Below are 14431 nucleotides of genomic sequence, written 5' to 3'. Positions count from 1 at the left end.
GTACTGGGCCCACCAGTCAGACCCATTGAAACCACCAAGAATTCATAATGACCAGTGTGTGTCCGAAAAGCAGTTTTATACTCTTCTCCAGGGGCCAATCTTATTTGGTGATACCCAGCCCTCAAATCCAATTTAGAAAACCAACAAGATCCTGCCAACTCATCAATGATTGGAATAGGAAATTTACTTTTAACTGTCAAAGCTTTGAGATGTTTGTAATCAATGACAGGCCTCCATGTCTTGTCCTTCTTTTGCACCAAAATCATAGGAGAAGAGAATGGACTGTTGCTGTGTCTAATAATACCAGAGGTCAGCATTTCCTGCACTTGCTTTTCCAATTCATCCTTAAGCACAGGAGCCAATCTATAAGGCCTGATTGAAAAAGGTTGAGCCCCAGGAATTAAAGGAATGGTATGATCATACTTTCTCCTTGGAGGTAACCCTTTTGGAACCTCAAAAACTGAACTGAATTGTGACAACACTTGTTGAATCTCTGCAGGTAACTCAGATGGAGTTGTATCTGTGCCAATGAGCAATGCAGATAACTCAACCAAAGCAAAAACCTGAGGAGTTGCATCCTGTCCCAACAGTGTCACCAGCTCACCATGGAGCTGAAAAGAGAGCCAGTGTTCAGTCCAATCCACCTGCATAGGGCTATGACTTGCTAGCCAATCCAGGCCCAGTATTCCATCATAAGATCCTAGTGGAAAAACTTTAAAATCACTGACAAATTCATGTCCTGCACAATACCATTGCCCTTTCTGCAACTGTTGACTACAGGGCACAAGAGATCCATTGGCCACCTTAACCATGGACACAGGCATAGGAACAACACCTTGCAATTTACTGGCCACAGCACAATCCACAAACGAGTGTGTACTGCCAGAATCCACCAAGAAAATCATCAGCTGGCCCTGCAGCTGTACTTTCAATTTCATAGTTGTAATTGCAGGTGCAGAAATTTCTCCCAGAGCAGCAACGGAAAGGAAAATTGCATTGGCCTCACCAACAACTTCTTCAGTATCACTGACATCAGTTGGCATATTCTGAACATAATCAAGCATCTCCTGCACAACATGCAGCTGCACTTCCTGTTTGCAACGATGATCTCGTCGAGCCCATCGTTCACCACAGATGAAACAAAGCCCCTTGGACTTGCGATAAGCTCTAAGTGAAGCCCAGCGATCATCTGCAGCTGTTGTTGTTTGATTGGTGTCAGATAACTTCTTCTCATCAGTGAAACGAGCTACAGTTGGACAAGTTGTTGTTGGAGCTGTCGAATGCTTACTGCTGGCCGTCCCGTTTCCAGTGAATAGAGATTGGTCGCCCAGTTCTTCAGACAAAAGTGCAAGCGCATAAGCAGAGTCCAAATCGACTGGTTGCTGAATCCCAACCAACAGACGCACCGACGACACCAGTCCTTCCATCAAACGGGTGACATAGTGTACATCACTTGGGTTAGACTCATATGTAGTCAACTGATCATACAGTTCCGAGAAGCGCTCAACATAATCTTCCACCGTGCTCGTCTGCCGGATATGAAACATCTGACGGACCAGATTCTGATGCTTATTGCGTCCAAAATGGGACTGTAACAGCCCACAAAATTCGGACCAATTGACATGAGGTGCTCGTTGCTGAACTGATTCTAACCAACGAGCTGCGGTTCCCTCAAATTGTGAAGACGCAAACGAAATCCACTGGTCCTGAGGAGTATTCCAAAACTTAAAGTAATCCTCACAACGAGACTGTCACAGTTTCGGATTAGAACCATCAAATGCGGAAGCTCAATTCAAGGACCAAAATTCACCGCATCCGGAAGGAATGCCTGAAAATTTTCAGCAGCAGGAATCAGTTGGCGTGACGAGGCTAGATCTGTGTGCATACCTCGAACTGGTGGAGGAACGTAACGGGGGCCCGAACTCCTCTGCTCCAGATCAGCTCGAACTCCGTCAGACCCATTCGAACCACCGCTCGCTGGCGCTGGCGGAGGGCCTTGACCAGGCTCCCTCGGCGAAACGGGTGTCAATGTTGCCGGGGTAGATCCTCGCTCGGCACCAAGTTCGCCGCGCAACTCATCGAGGTCGACCCCGATGGCAAGCTTGACGTCGTCAATTCGACCGAACAGCTGATTCAGTTTACTGTCCAGCTTGGCGAAGGCGTTGACCGCCTCCTCGCTGCGCTCCGTCGAGGCCTTGGCGAGGGCGGCGACAAAATCCGCGCGCAAGAACTCATAGATCGTGCGGGTCTCCGGGGAAATTTTTTCCATGGCTTCTGCCAGGCGGCGTACGGCGAGGCAGGTGTGGCGGGGGAGGTTGGGCGGCTCCAGGATTGTACGGCTCTGATACCAGATTGTGAGGACTAGGGTTTGTATTTGGTCATCGCCAGGAATTCAAGCTACAAGGGAGGGAATTACAGGAAGATTGCTCACGCAAGAGCACACACCACACACGCCACCACTAGCCGTTATCCTCTTCGCCGCCTTCGTCCGTGTTGGAGCAAGGTATAAGTAGTGAAGCACGCTAGGCCCATTCTGGCCCAGCTAGCCGAGCCAAAAGGCGAGGCTGCCACCTGGGCCTGCCCGTCTCTTCAACTAGCTCCTGGCCCACCTCGGGATCGCTGACATTATATATGACTTTACAAACCAGCTTATTGCTCATACAACTCATGTCCTTCAGTCAATGCATCCAATGTCCAGCTTAGGTGCATGCATGCATTGAGCATGCCATTACCTTTTCTACTTCCTTATCAAGATAACAAGCAGTCAAAAGGATTTTGACTGTTCCTACCGTCATATTAGAGATGCCTTGCCTTCTTTCTTGCTGTAGAAAGTCAGCTAAAATGCAAGCTAGTGCACATTTATCTGCATGCATTGCATCACCTCATGCATGCAGCACCAAATTACCATATGACAAATTAGTGCTAACATTCTAGGCTTGTTCATAAGAGAAAACCTAGATGTGCTCTGTTTGGAACCTCTCATATAAGTTTGGAAAATGAATGTCCTCACCCGGATGATTTGAGAATGATGCTGAGTCGCCTACGGAACCAACCACATGTTCAGGCCTACCACGCATGCTTTTTTGTAAGCACGCGTAGGACGTGAGTCGTCCCCATGGGCAGCTGATTCCTGTCCACGATTGTCTTTAACTTCGAGTGCTTCCAAACACATACACACCTGTTGATGTACTGCTGCCGTTTACTAGTGCTCTAGTAGTACTAGCTAGTAGACACTACGGCTGTGTTTTTTTCCTCGAAATAGAGGCATAAGATCAGCCCTAAGCCTCGAGCAAAGAGTAGGGACAAGAAGAAGTGAAAAAGAAGCTGTGCAGAATTTGCACTACCAGTCTGTCCAACATAAATGCTTCGGGCAAAACCTTCTGGAAGCAATGGACTGTCCAATCCTAGGAGACCAGACTGTCCAGTCTGAGCAACCAGACTGTAGATGGACGGTGCGCGCGGCCTAACTCTCCAGACTCAATGGACTGTCCGGCCCCGAGGACCGAACTGTCCGATCAGCCGCTGTTTACACTACCAGACAGTCTGGTGCTTCCGACCGGAATCAACCGGTTTGCACACCAATTCGGGCTAAGAAGCCCATGTAGCCCATCGGGCCCGTACCTGTTGCAACCTCCTCTCAATTTTTAGGGCTAGCAAAGCATATACTTAGAACTTGAGAGCTTTGCTCCTTATATCGCCTCCTTTTTGGTGTCAACTAATGGGTTTGGCTCTATCTTCACCATCGGCCTGCAGCTTGCCAGCCTGCAACTTGCCTCACAGACATCACTCCTTGTAAGACATCACTCATGGTAAGCCAGCTCCTCACTTCTATGGACAAAATATGGATTTAAGTTCTCACCTGTTATTGCATGTTCTTTTTCATGTGCTGCTTACGTCAATCATTTTATGTTGTGTGCATTGAGCCTGTTTCTTATCAGCGCTTTTGTTGCAACAAAGGAAAACACTTCCTATTACCTGACGGATCCCACACACGTGTCGATCGCCTCCATCGCCGTCGGATCTGGCTGCGGCGGTGACGGCTCGCCGGATCTGGCCACGGCGAGGTGACAGACCAGACATGCGGGTACTAGCGGTCGCGGGCGAGCCTGCTTGAGGCAGCCGCGAGCTGAGCCAGGCAGAGGAGGTGGCTTGGCTAAGGCGAGGCGACGGAGCGGACGGAGGCGACAGAGGGCGGTGTCAACCCCTGAGAAGACGATCCGAACGGCGAACACAAACACGAGCGGATACGCTTATTTTGCAACAAAGGGCATGTCGCAATTGAAACAAGGCTCTTATTGCAAAAGGGCACTATTGCAGCCTCGCAAAAAAAACTGCGACAACACCTTTGTTGCAAAATTTTCTGCAACAATACCTCTGCGAAATTTTTCTGCAATAAGACCTGTGTCGCAGAAAATATTGCAACAGCTCATTTGTTGCATAGATGGCTGGTCACGTGGGTAGATAGGATGGCCATCCGCAGCTCCATCCAATGATCAGGGACCCGGTCGGTCTTTTTCTCTTATCTGCTCCATTCAATGATCAGGGACCGGTCTGTCTCTCTCTTATCTGCCTGCCAACGCATACCATTGCCCTGCAACAAATGGATGTTCAATTGTTGCAAGACTTCTGATTGATTTTGATGGGTTCGCGAGAGAAAATGTTTTTGTTGTATGTGCAGTTTTCATGTTGCAGCAGGAAGAATAGTCTAGCAACAGCGGTGGCATGCTGCAAGCTGGGGCATACGATGTTGCATGCTGAGACGAAGATGCTCCAATGTCGGGTCGATGACGATGCAAGTGAGTACAAAGCTGCAAGGTAGGTCCACCATTGTTGCAAATGACGGAATCACGATGCTGCAAGTCCAGTCCAGCGACACTGTGAGCTGGACACGAGATGTTGCAAAGCCAGCTGCCGCGGATGCAAGCCTGACAACACTGCTCCAACAAGCATCTTTGTTGGAGACCGTAGCTCACGCTGGAGCGACACCAGCAAGTACCAAACAATAAGAAAAGTGTTTGGAACTATGCGCATGCACACGATAAAAAATGAATAGTTTTGCATGCATGTGTTAAAATGTTGCAGAAAAAAATTGACGGTGTTGTGGCAGCGGCATAGGAACCGTACTTCGCCGTTACATAGCGTGGCTGCTACACTTTTCAGTGGGCTGCAGCTGTTTGTGGCGAGCGGTGCATGAGCTGGGATTAAAGGCTGGGATAGGTAGACTACACAGAGTAGAAAACCGGGATTAGAAAGGTACACCACATTGGCTGAAAACTGGTCACGTATCCAACTGATCAAATGATCAATCCAACCGCGGTTGAGCTGCTGATCCCGCGCATCTAAGTTATATAACGCACTATTTGCAGTTCCTATGGCATACATTCTAGCCTCTATACTGGAGTTCAAACTTTTCTGTTTGTTTTTAGTAACTTTGTTATTTTTATCGTATTTTCCTAAATTTAATATATAAGAACCAACTTAGCTAATTTTGGTCAACAACCAATCTACGAGCCCTCAACCAGCTTGAATGACTAGGCGAACTAGTGGTGCTAGTGATCTGTACACAAATAAACCATGATATACCTTGAGATACAAGTAAAGATACAAATAAAGAGAAAAGAAACACCCTAGATAAACAGATGCGCTAATTAAAATTCTGATCAGATAACAGTACCTGATCAAGTCTGTAATACCCAAGATTATCTGTTACAGCTCTCAACTGACCATCGACTATAACCTTGGCACCTTCAATGCCAGCACCATAGCCATCAACAACATGTCCACCAACAGAAAAACCAGTAACCTAGCAAGATAAATGTGGAAAATTGGTGGATATCAGGTTTGCATACAAAGAGCAAGGAAAATAACTACTGAAGCTGAATGTGCACAAACATGTTCAAAATCACAGCAAATAAAGAACATGTTCAAGCTCAAATTGCTTAAGCAGCTGAAAGTCTAGGTTGTTACAGTATATGTGGATTGCACTAGCCCTTTCCACAAGTTCTGACTTTTGGTTGCGTTGGCTAGTGCATGAAGCTTAACATGGTATCAGAGCTAAGGTCTTGAGTTCAAGTCCTAGCTTTCGCAATTTACCTAAAAAATTGCTGCTACCCCCCTTTGTGTCCACGTATAGGCCTCTTGAGTCATACATGAGTTTCGCGCGCCGTCGGTCTCTTCCGATTGCACGTGTTGACTTGTCTTCCCCATCACACGTAAGAGGGGGTGTTACAGTATATGTGGATTGCACTAGCCCTTTCCATAAGTTCGGACTTTTGGTTGCGTTGGCTAGTGCATGAAGCTTAACATAGGTTAAGGTATCATGTTATAGCACGGTGCCCATGAATTGATGCGAAAGAACATCTAGAAATGCAACAAGGACCATAGGCATGGTGATCGCCGGAAGAGCCCTAGTGTCTTACGACCGCTGTGTGGTCTCGGCAAGAAAATGAGGGTGAAAACCCAGGGATATGGGAGCAACAAAAACGACCATTAGGTGGTATTACAAGGTTCAAAGAGAGCAAATTTTAATTTTTCAAACAAGGAACGTTGGGCAGTAATGAGATGTGGAAAGAGGACAGCAATCAAGGAAGAAAGATGGCACAAGAATGGAATCTTCCGTTATGCCAGAATAAATAAAATTGCTCGATTATGCATGCTACGATATAGACCGAGGAAAATTGGTTTAGTGGGGAAAGCTAAAAAATCTAGAGCAAGATTTTGCATTAGGAGTGGCTTTTCACATTTGTCTATTTGTGCCAATTAGAGGAATGTTGGTTCCTATGAGAGTAACAGCCCGTTTGGATGTAGACATTGGTGGCGGGAATTCGTAATTGGCATTGGGCTGACCCGAATGCAGCTTTTTGGATAGGCTAGACATTCAGGCGTGGTATTCGGGCTCAATATTGAAGCGTTTTTCTGAACACACGCACGGCCCTCCACAAATTTCGACCCCCAGAGTTCAATATTCCCTGGAATCATTCGCCTCGCTACCCCTTCGTCGTTCCCTGCACGCGAAGAAAAGAGATCGAGGTCGAGGCCAGCCCGCCCCAGCAGCCGTCTCCAAGACCGGCGGCTTCTCGCCGAATCAAGGTGGACGCCGTCCCCTACGCTCTTTACCCATCCTCTTACAACCCCTCCACACGCCTACCCCACGCACGCCAAGGATGCAGCAATGGCCAATCACGCGCCTTTCTGTGTCCTACTCCACGTCCGGCAATGGCAGCAGCCCCTCGCTGGCCGCCTCCGTCAAGAACTTCTCCGTCGTGCTGGTGCTCTCCTCTGTGCTACTCTACTCGATGACCACATCCCCAGGGCGAGACAACCCAGGCAGAGCTCGATGACGGCACTCCTCCGGCCATCCCCACCTCACCCCCACATGCTCCCCACCTCGCCCCCATGCTTCCCCCGTGCACCCTATCTATCCCCGGCGTGATTCGCCATGCCCCGTATCTCCCCGGCATGGGATCTGCCTTGGCTGGAACAGGTGGCGCGATGAGACCGGCTGGAGATGGGCTGCTAGTTTGGCTGGAGATTGGTGGCGACGTCGAGTCTGGCAATGGAGATACAATGTCCGGCAATGCGTGTGTGGCTAAGTGTGCAGCATTGCTTGCATGCGCTGCTGCATGAACATTCATTGCTCTGTTCATACTTCATACACTTGTACATGTGCAATTCAACATCTGACCATCCAAACAAGAAAATTGTGGCTTATGATGGATTCCAGGTGCCAAATATATGACCATCCAAACACTAAAATTGATATTGAAGCTCTCAATGTCATGGATATTTGGCATTAAGTCAATTCAGTTATTCAATGCCATGCCTTTGAATGTCTACATCCAAACAGAGCATAAGAGTATATTCATTTATTTTTGCCTTTTGCAAGAATACTGGTCCCACGTTTGAACATAATAGTGCATTTTTTATTGATTGTAAGATCTTTTGCATGAGTGGTGATCCCACATGTGAGGATGAATATATTTGTTTATTTGATTCATTTGTAAGTTACTGGCCCCACATATACTATGCCTAAGTAAAAATGGAGGGAGAGTGAACTCACCGACAACTCTAGACTTTACAAGTAGGAAAGATATTTTGTTTATATCCATTAAAGCATACATGCTAATCAATTAGCGGTAAACTTCAAGTAACATCTACCCAGCTTTAAATGATAGGTAGTCCTCTTGTCAGCCATCCTTGAGCAAAAATAGCTTCATCCATAACTTTACAGTCCAAATTATGAGATGTATAGTAAGTTAAAAATTACCTGGAATTTTTGGGGGATTGTCATGTGACTATGCTCAAGGGAAACATGTAATGAAGAAGGTGAAACATCAAAAACAGTGTTTTCCCCTCTGTAGTATGGCAACAGATCATAGCTACCTGCAAAATTATACAAGATAATGAAAATTTCTATGCTTGGTGTTTACACATCACCTCACCTTCACAAGCATTATATCACGTGAAAAATGTCGATTAGCAACAGAATTGCAATGCTAATAACGCATCAAGTAACTTTAGTGCCATAAATAAAAATATGAACTCATAATTTACAGCATTTGGAAAGGGACCATGTGAAGGAGTGTCTACAACTTGATGCACTAACCCCCAATGATACTTGCGCATTTACACCAAACAAATTTAATAAGGCAACCTGACGATTTACATGGCTGGAATACTGTGCAGTTCTCATGTAGGTTCCTTTTATATACAGATCTGGCAAAAACAGAACAAGACTTCCTATGGGAAACAACCATAAACAGAATGTCTACAACTTGATGCACCAACACCAATGATACATTCACATTTAGAAAGTGTAATAAAACAAAAATATAGTAGCCTAAAGGTTTATATGAGTGAAATACAATGCAAGTTCTCATGTAGGTTCCTTTACATACAGACCTGGCAAAACAAAAGAAGACTTTCAATGGAAAACAACCATAAACAGCTAGCATACATAATTTACAGTCCATGCTGCATGAGGACAAGCAGTTCCTTATAGGAGAAGATTATTATTAGTTAATTAGATACACAAATTACATGTACAACTGTTGTTGTTTTTGTCCTGGAAGACATGTCAAATAAGAGGACATGTCAAAAGGAAACTTCCACAGCATGTTAACTACAGAATTTTATGTACCAGTTGCATTACAGTGTGATGAACTATGGGCAAGTTAACTTACCACAGGGCATTGATCTAAATGAGAACTTCCCATCCACACCAGATACTGCATGGCAAAGAGCACCTTCCCTCGGTGCATCGGTCAAACCTTGCGAGCAAGGAACCTCCTTTACATCATTTGAATATAAATACAGGTGAACTCCCAAGATTGGATTTCCCTGGTACAAGAAATGCTTAGTATATGTTAATCCAAAAATCCAGCAAACAAGAAAATCACAACCCTAAAGCTGGCAATTTCAGTCATATGCTTACAGCATTGGTTATAACTTATTGCCAACATACAGATTCCTTCAGTACCTGTGCAACTACAGAGCCATGAATATTGTAACCTGATACGAAGAAAACATCATCTACTACAGCATTTCCAAATCGCAAGTCCACCTACATACAGAAAACAGACTCCACTATAAGCAATACATGTGTGTGATAACATATATTGGCAGATAAGCAACGATGAAATCCTAACCTCTGATGAACCTGTCATCTCAATTTCATAATCAGGATGAGATGCACGCAACCTGTAGAGTCCTGGAAAAGATCAAAGACACACATAAATGAACAAACAAAGGTGCCGCGTAGAAGCAAACAAGTAAATGCATGTCAGGTACTAAGCTCAAATGAGAAGGGGGGGAAAGTAAGAGTCTGACCAGACTAATCCATTAATGGATACCACTACAATAAAAAGCTGAGCTAGAAATGTTGTGTTTGGACCATAGTTACCAGATTCGCAATTTCACTAAGCTTTACTTCATGATCCCAACTTTCAAAGGCCAAAGCACTGGAGGTCTCTGTACATACATCCACGCAGCACTGGCCGCCGCCAAAAGTTCACCAGCGTCACAACCTACTCATGCGCCACGCTGCTGCAGCGCTTTCCTCTATCGACCATGCTGGAGGAGAGCCTGTCCACCACTAAGCTAGCTGCTGATGCTTGTGATTTTGTGCATGGAGATCAGCAACTTGGTAGTAAATTCCGAGCGAACTGGACCAAAACTATGGTTGAAGAAACAGTTCGCTGCAATAGGTTTCCCCCAAATGTCTGGGTCATATTTGCAAAGGATGGAGAGGGGGTGCGTGAGACATTTGAAACAAAGTTACTACCATGTCTCTGCTGATGTATTGTGGGGTGGGAGTGGGTCTCGTGGTGCAGATGCCTCCGGTGGAACGCCAAAGGAGGGAAATGATCTCTTGGCTCTAGGGTTCAACATAACCATGAGAGAGATTGCAGGTACGGTTTGCCATGACACTAGATTCTAAAAGACTTTTTAGCAACTTAAGTAGACAGATCGAACTCCGCCTATGTCTTCTAGGCATAGCCGGTCCCAAGCCCGGGTAAAGGAGGAGGGTTGTGATAGGCTTGGCGAGCCAACGTAAAAACTAGCCAGTCCCATAGGTATGAAACCCATTTGAGCGAGAATAGTACTAGGATGGGTGACCTCCTAGGAAGTCCTCGTGAAAGGGTTTCATATCTAAGGGTTGTGATAGGCTTGGCGAGCCAACGTAAAAACTAGCCAGTCTTTTGGGTATGAAACCCATTTGGGCAAGAGTAGTACTAGGATGGGTGACCTCCTGGGAAGTCCTCGTGAAAGGGTTTCATATCTAGCCTACCCCAACTTGTTTGGGATAAAAGGCTTCGTAAAATGAAAAAATGAATTAAGTAGACAGATCGAGAAGTTATTCCAATCAGAAACACACGCCAACATAATGACCGAATTGCACATATTTTACAGAGGACTTGATCCGTACAAATGGAATAATAAAAAAACAGATTGAACAACCTATACAAATATAAACATGGGATCTAGGGTTCGTGGTACACATGCCTCCGGTGGAAAACCAGAGGAGGGAAATGATTTCTGGGCTCTAGGGTTCAACACAACCATGAGTCCATGAAGGGAGCAGGTATGGTTTGCCATGACACTAGATTCTACACGAATTTTTCACCACTTAAGCAGACTGGTCAAGAAGTTATTCGAGTCAGAAACTCATGCCAACATAACAACCCAATTGCATATCTTTTCCAGAGGACTTGATCTGAACTAATGCAATAATATAAAACAGATAGAACAACCTATAAAAATTTAAATATGGTGGCATGTCATTAACAGGAGTAAATTAAGCATCTAATATATTCAAATGAAACAAAAAAGAAAGACACGTTGACAAATTTTAATTAAAGTCACATCATACAAGTCCTTAATAGGGTACTCCGTAGCTACTGATAACATGAGTAAGAGATGAACTCACAGGAAATGACCAACACTTCTCACATCAGACTATATACACGCATATGCTGTGGTTTTCTAATGATGAATGTGAGGCTAACCAGGAATTATGTTCACGAACGCATATCCTCCTGTTGATGATGTCAAAGCAGATGCAACTAACTCATCCAAATCTGATAACAGCTCAACTTTCACACCAGAAGGTCCTCCATCTTTTGAACAGCTCTTACCACCAACAGCTCCCACTATTTTACCAGATACTGTAAATCTGCATGACGAATTCAACAGTTAAAACTTGAATCAGATAATTATCCGCACCAAAAGAAAGTACTAAATAAATGGTCAAAGCAACAGACCCAGTGAATTGAAAGTTTATATCTGCATTTCCATTGCATCCATTTTGATCAATGACAACAGGAACCTGAAAATGTTAATTGATGACTTATTTCACACAATAGATGGAAGTCAAAGCCAAGCAGATAACTAAGACAGAAAAAAGGGAAGAACAAAAAGATTCAGTCGACACATCAACTTACAGTTTCAGGCTTCCATGACCATCCCTTAGGCCCCTTAACTCTGACGATAAATGAACCCTGTGGAGAGACAACAAGCCAAAATCAAACAGATTAGGGTCCACAACTGTTTCAATGGGAATGCAGCGCTCACTATTGAAATATCATACACATCACAAAATTAGCTATTACTGTTATATCTGTATCCCTACTTGTAAAAAAAATTATACATGAAAAGGTGAGATAACACATAATGAAGAAAACCTACACTAAAGGCAAGCATCACCCACAAGTATACCTTGTCATAGACTGGAATGAAATAGTACCCATTAGGAGCACATTGGGTGCTTTCTTTCATCAAACCATCAACAGTACACAGCTCAACCTGATTCAAAAAGTTTAGGAGGCGATGAATTTGTGCATACCAGATACCACAAAAACAAAAGCATAAAGTAGAATATATGGCCACCAAAAGTAATCTGGAATTAATAATTATACTACAGATGTAGAATTAGTCTCTATGGCTTTGATATGCATATAAGCAACTATAGCGAAGATATGAGATTTTCTCACTGATGTAGTACGATACATCTTCTGCATAACCAGGGTAAAATGACACAGGTATGTTATTGTTAGAGAATCCCTTGGGGAAACAGATTCAATTAGCTCAAAAATAATTAATGGCAGAGAATATAAAGAATATAAACCCACCATCATGATTACAACTGAACCTGTCAATCATGAGTACAACTATTGTTGACAGAGACTATTGTTGACAGAGTTTCTAACACCTCCAACAGTTTTTACTTGCGCCAAGCTTTGCAAATGCATGGAACTTGCTCAAAAGTCACAACCTCCATTTCATTTTTCATGTAAAACTGCGTAATCAAGTTACCAGAGCAGTCACCTAATCCCAAGCAAATTTGGTGACCACCATCACTAGCAGCAACAAAATACAACATACATATGGTCGCAGGCAACGAAACATTAGCGTTATAATTCTCCGCAACCCAGTATTCATTTTCGCCATGGGAAGAAAGCAAAAGTAGTTTAGTCCGATTGATAGCAACCAGTAGCAGGTAGTCCCATTGCACGAAGCATCTAGCAATTTGTAATTATAAACAATTGGCCCAAACTAGCAGCGCCACTGGAACCAGTGGATCCAGCAACTAGAAAAATCCACAAGGTAAAAGTTCAGGTGAACTATCTCAAGCAACAAAACGTATCCATGCTGAAGCACCCATTAACTACTAGCAGAGGCTTGATCAAGCGCAGCAACGTAGATCGCATACCGTTATGTCAGAGTGAGGGGGTGCAGCAACTCCCTCACATCAGAGTGCGGCAACATAGTGCAGCAACTTGATCGACAACAAGTACAGAACAACGATAATTTACGAAATAATTAGAGTGCGGCATGTATCGCATACCGTTATGTCAGAGTAGTCGAACTTGGACTCCGACGCCCTCGTCGACTTTGCCAGGCCCGAGCTCGCCTGCAGCAAGAGCCCAATCAGAAAATGCATTAGAATCAAGCCAACCCAAGCCGAAACTGAAGCTTGGCGAGTAACACGAGGAATACTTCGACGAAACCGCCGCATCCGTCGATCTCGTCGGAGGCAGCGGAGAAGGCGGCGAGGGAGAGGAGGAGGAGGACGGGGAGGAGGGGGTCCATAGATCGGATCTAGTGGGCGCAGAGCATGTCAGGGAGATGACGAGTTTGAGGAGATGTGCGGGGGGGTGGGGGGTAGGTGTAGTAATAGCAGTGGAGTTGCGACTTGATCCTGGAGTAAAATGCATCAACCGTCCTTGAACTTGCTCACGAGGACCAAAACGGTCCGTAAACCCTAAAACTGATCCAATAAGGTCCCTAAACTCTGAAACTGATCAAATACGGTCCCTAAATTCAATACGGTCCTGGTGCGAGCACTCCTGGGCTATGTACGTGGTAACTGTGTGCTGCTTGCGTACGTCGCGGGGTCAAGTCAACTCTCTCATTCGCCGGTAGTTTTTCCACGAAACCCTAAAAACCTCCCTGGCGGCGGTGACTAGGGTTCAGGGGAATAGAGGCGCTCGTCGACTCTGACCGGCCGAGCGCATTGAGATCTCGTGAAGATGGTCACATCTGATCAGGGCAAGGCTGCAGGCGGAGCGGAATCGCCACGCACAGTTAGGACTAGGTTGGAAGAGGCTCTAAAAAAGTTGGGCATCACATAGGAAGAAGCTACTCCGCTGGTCATTGATGACCACGAGGAGGGCGCGCCGGAGAAGTGGCTCTTAGCAGGGAAGGTTCTACACCGCAATCTGCTGCATATTCATACCATTGCTAATGCCCTTCGTCCGGTGTGCGGAAATCTCTGAAGACTTCAATTCAAATCTATGGAGGAGAACATGTTTGTGGCTGATTTTGAGTCCCATAGAAATCATGATCGTGTTTAGGATGGATCCCCATGACATATCAGTAAGAATGCAGTGATTTTGGCTGAGTTCAAAGATTGCATGAGACCGGACAAGGT

General features: G+C 45.0%; 1 protein-coding gene across 2 annotated transcripts in view; it reads right to left on the bottom strand.

The window, feature by feature from the left end:
* LOC123061229 (nodal modulator 1) overlaps positions 1-13720 on the bottom strand; it is a 32065-nt gene extending 18345 nt beyond the window's left edge. Inside the window, exons 1-11 of one of the 2 annotated variants that reach the window (XR_006428798.1) lie at positions 13498-13720; positions 13346-13411; positions 12217-12303; positions 11943-11999; positions 11763-11827; positions 11508-11674; positions 9648-9709; positions 9479-9562; positions 9183-9339; positions 8267-8382; positions 5675-5803 (exon numbers count right to left, since the gene is read on the bottom strand). Coding sequence is in view for 1 of the 2 variants with exons in the window: in XM_044484225.1 (XP_044340160.1) it covers positions 5675-5803; positions 8267-8382; positions 9183-9339; positions 9479-9562; positions 9648-9709; positions 11508-11674; positions 11763-11827; positions 11943-11999; positions 12217-12303; positions 13346-13411; positions 13498-13590 (1083 nt within the window). In the remaining variant the exon portion in view is untranslated. The remainder of the gene's footprint in view (positions 1-5674; positions 5804-8266; positions 8383-9182; positions 9340-9478; positions 9563-9647; positions 9710-11507; positions 11675-11762; positions 11828-11942; positions 12000-12216; positions 12304-13345; positions 13412-13497) is intronic. The other variant, XM_044484225.1, reaches the window with a different exon arrangement.
* Between the last annotated feature and the right edge of the window lie 711 nt (positions 13721-14431).

Source organism: Triticum aestivum, chromosome 3A, assembly GCF_018294505.1.
Source record: "Triticum aestivum cultivar Chinese Spring chromosome 3A, IWGSC CS RefSeq v2.1, whole genome shotgun sequence".
Taxonomy (NCBI): domain Eukaryota; kingdom Viridiplantae; phylum Streptophyta; class Magnoliopsida; order Poales; family Poaceae; genus Triticum; species Triticum aestivum.
Note: the sequence above shows the minus strand (reverse complement) of the source record. Positions and strands in the feature narration are given on the sequence as shown.